Source organism: Orycteropus afer, unplaced genomic scaffold (genome assembly GCF_000298275.1).
Source record: "Orycteropus afer afer isolate SDZICR_OR568_19922 unplaced genomic scaffold, OryAfe1.0 scaffold00006, whole genome shotgun sequence".
NCBI classification, from domain to species: domain Eukaryota; kingdom Metazoa; phylum Chordata; class Mammalia; order Tubulidentata; family Orycteropodidae; genus Orycteropus; species Orycteropus afer.
The window spans coordinates 16,737,546-16,739,183 of NW_006921593.1; the positions used below are offsets into that span (position 1 = coordinate 16,737,546).

Genomic DNA, 1,638 nt, shown 5'->3' on the forward strand with positions numbered 1-1,638 from the left:
AGGGATGGTCCTGCCTCTCGCCGCCACAGGAGCCCGGCTGCAGCGCCCGCCCCGCGGCCTCGCCTCCCCGCCGAGCCCCCCGCGCCTCGGGCCGCGATGAGGACCTGGGCTTGCCTGCTGCTGCTCGGCTGCGGATACCTCGCCCATGCCCTGGCCGAGGTGGGTGCCACCCGCGCCGCGGCGCCCCGGGCGCACGCCCCCCACCGGCAGGGCGCTCGGGGCTCTGCAGCGCGCATTTTGCTCGCGACTGGGGCGGTCGATTTTTTCATTTGCCCAACTGGGTTCTATTTCTGCCATGCCTAAGTGTGCCTGGTGAGTTCCCGACGCGTTGCGTCGTTCGGCCGTGCAGGGACTGGGGGCGCACGGGGCGGAGGAGCGAGGAGAAACTTCGGGGGGCGCGGGCTCCACGCAGGGAGTGGTGGCTGGGGCGCGGCGGCCAGGAGGCCGCGGTCTGCGGCGACCCGGGCGGGGGGCGTGAGCCAGCGGAGCCCGGGAGGGGAGGCGGCCGCCCGCGAACAGGTAGGGGCGGCGGAGGCAGCAGCCCCCGGCTGGGCAGGGTGGGCACTGCGGAGCCGCAGCTCCGACTGGGCGGGCCGGTGCAGTCCCCCGCCCGGGGCCTGCTTACAGGTGGCTGAGCTGGCCGGGCCAGGCGCCCGCGCCCTCCCGCCTCCCGCGTCCCCACCCCCTAGAATCCGACTCCCCGGGAGCTCGGGTGTGGTGGATGGCTTTCTCCAGCCCCCGTGGTGGGGACTTGGTGCCCGAGTCCCCAGCGCCCCCCGGCTCCCTGTAAAACTGGGTAAGGAGTGGGGAAGCCAGGTGGTGGGGGCTGGCTGGGCAGGGACGAGGGGGGGGAGTGTGCTGAGAGGTAGACGTTTAACCCCCAAGCTCCCGGGCAGCTTCGCCCAGCGCCGGCTGGATTTGGGGCGTCTCAGGCGGCGCTAGGGCCGCTGCGGGGCTGGAGCCGGGGTGGGGCGGGTGTGCTGTGTGGGAGCCCGAGACCCTCGCCTCCGAGTTGGGCCGGGATTCCGGGGCGTGAAATGTCAGCCCCCGGCTTGATTAAAGTGTTGGGGCTGCCGTGACTTCAGCTGCTGATCCGTGACGCATTTCAACTTGATCTTTCTGGATGGTGATTTCACTGTTAAACCAGAAACTCCCCGGCCCCGGGCTGTCCCTAGACCTCCTGTAACTGACACCGGGGGCGGAGGGGCCCGAGTACAGGGGGGGCTTTGGTTTAAAATTTTAAAAGCACCCCCACCCCCAAGAGCGGATCTGGGAGGGGAGAACCCGGGGTCGTGCCTGACCCCAGCCCCGTCCTCCAGCTGCAGTGCCTGGGCAGGGGGTCCGGCGGTCCGACTGCAGAGTGAGTGTCCGCGTGGGTGACCACCGCGGGGCTGCGGCCGGCTCCCGGCGGCAGAGGACCCACGCCTGGCTCTCGGGCCCTGGCACGCCGCGCTGACCGTGTGCCTCGGCTTGCAGGAAGCGGAGATCCCCCGCGAGGTGATCGAGCGGCTGGCGCACAGTCACATCCAGAGCATCCGGGACCTGCAGCGACTCCTGGACATAGATTCCGTAGGTAAATCGCGCTCCCTGCCCCGGGCGCTCGGGAGGGCTGGGCGGGCGCGGGCCAGGGCCGGGGGC

The 1,638-nt window shown here is 71.4% G+C and overlaps 1 protein-coding gene across 1 annotated transcript in view; it reads left to right on the forward strand.

Annotated features, from left to right (window-relative positions):
• Positions 1–96: 96 nt before the first annotated feature.
• PDGFA (platelet derived growth factor subunit A) overlaps positions 97–1,638 on the forward strand; it is a 25,838-nt gene continuing 24,296 nt past the window's right edge. Inside the window, exons 1-2 of the mRNA XM_007941339.1 lie at positions 97–159; positions 1,477–1,573. Of these exons, the coding sequence (XP_007939530.1) occupies positions 97–159; positions 1,477–1,573 (160 nt within the window). The remainder of the gene's footprint in view (positions 160–1,476; positions 1,574–1,638) is intronic.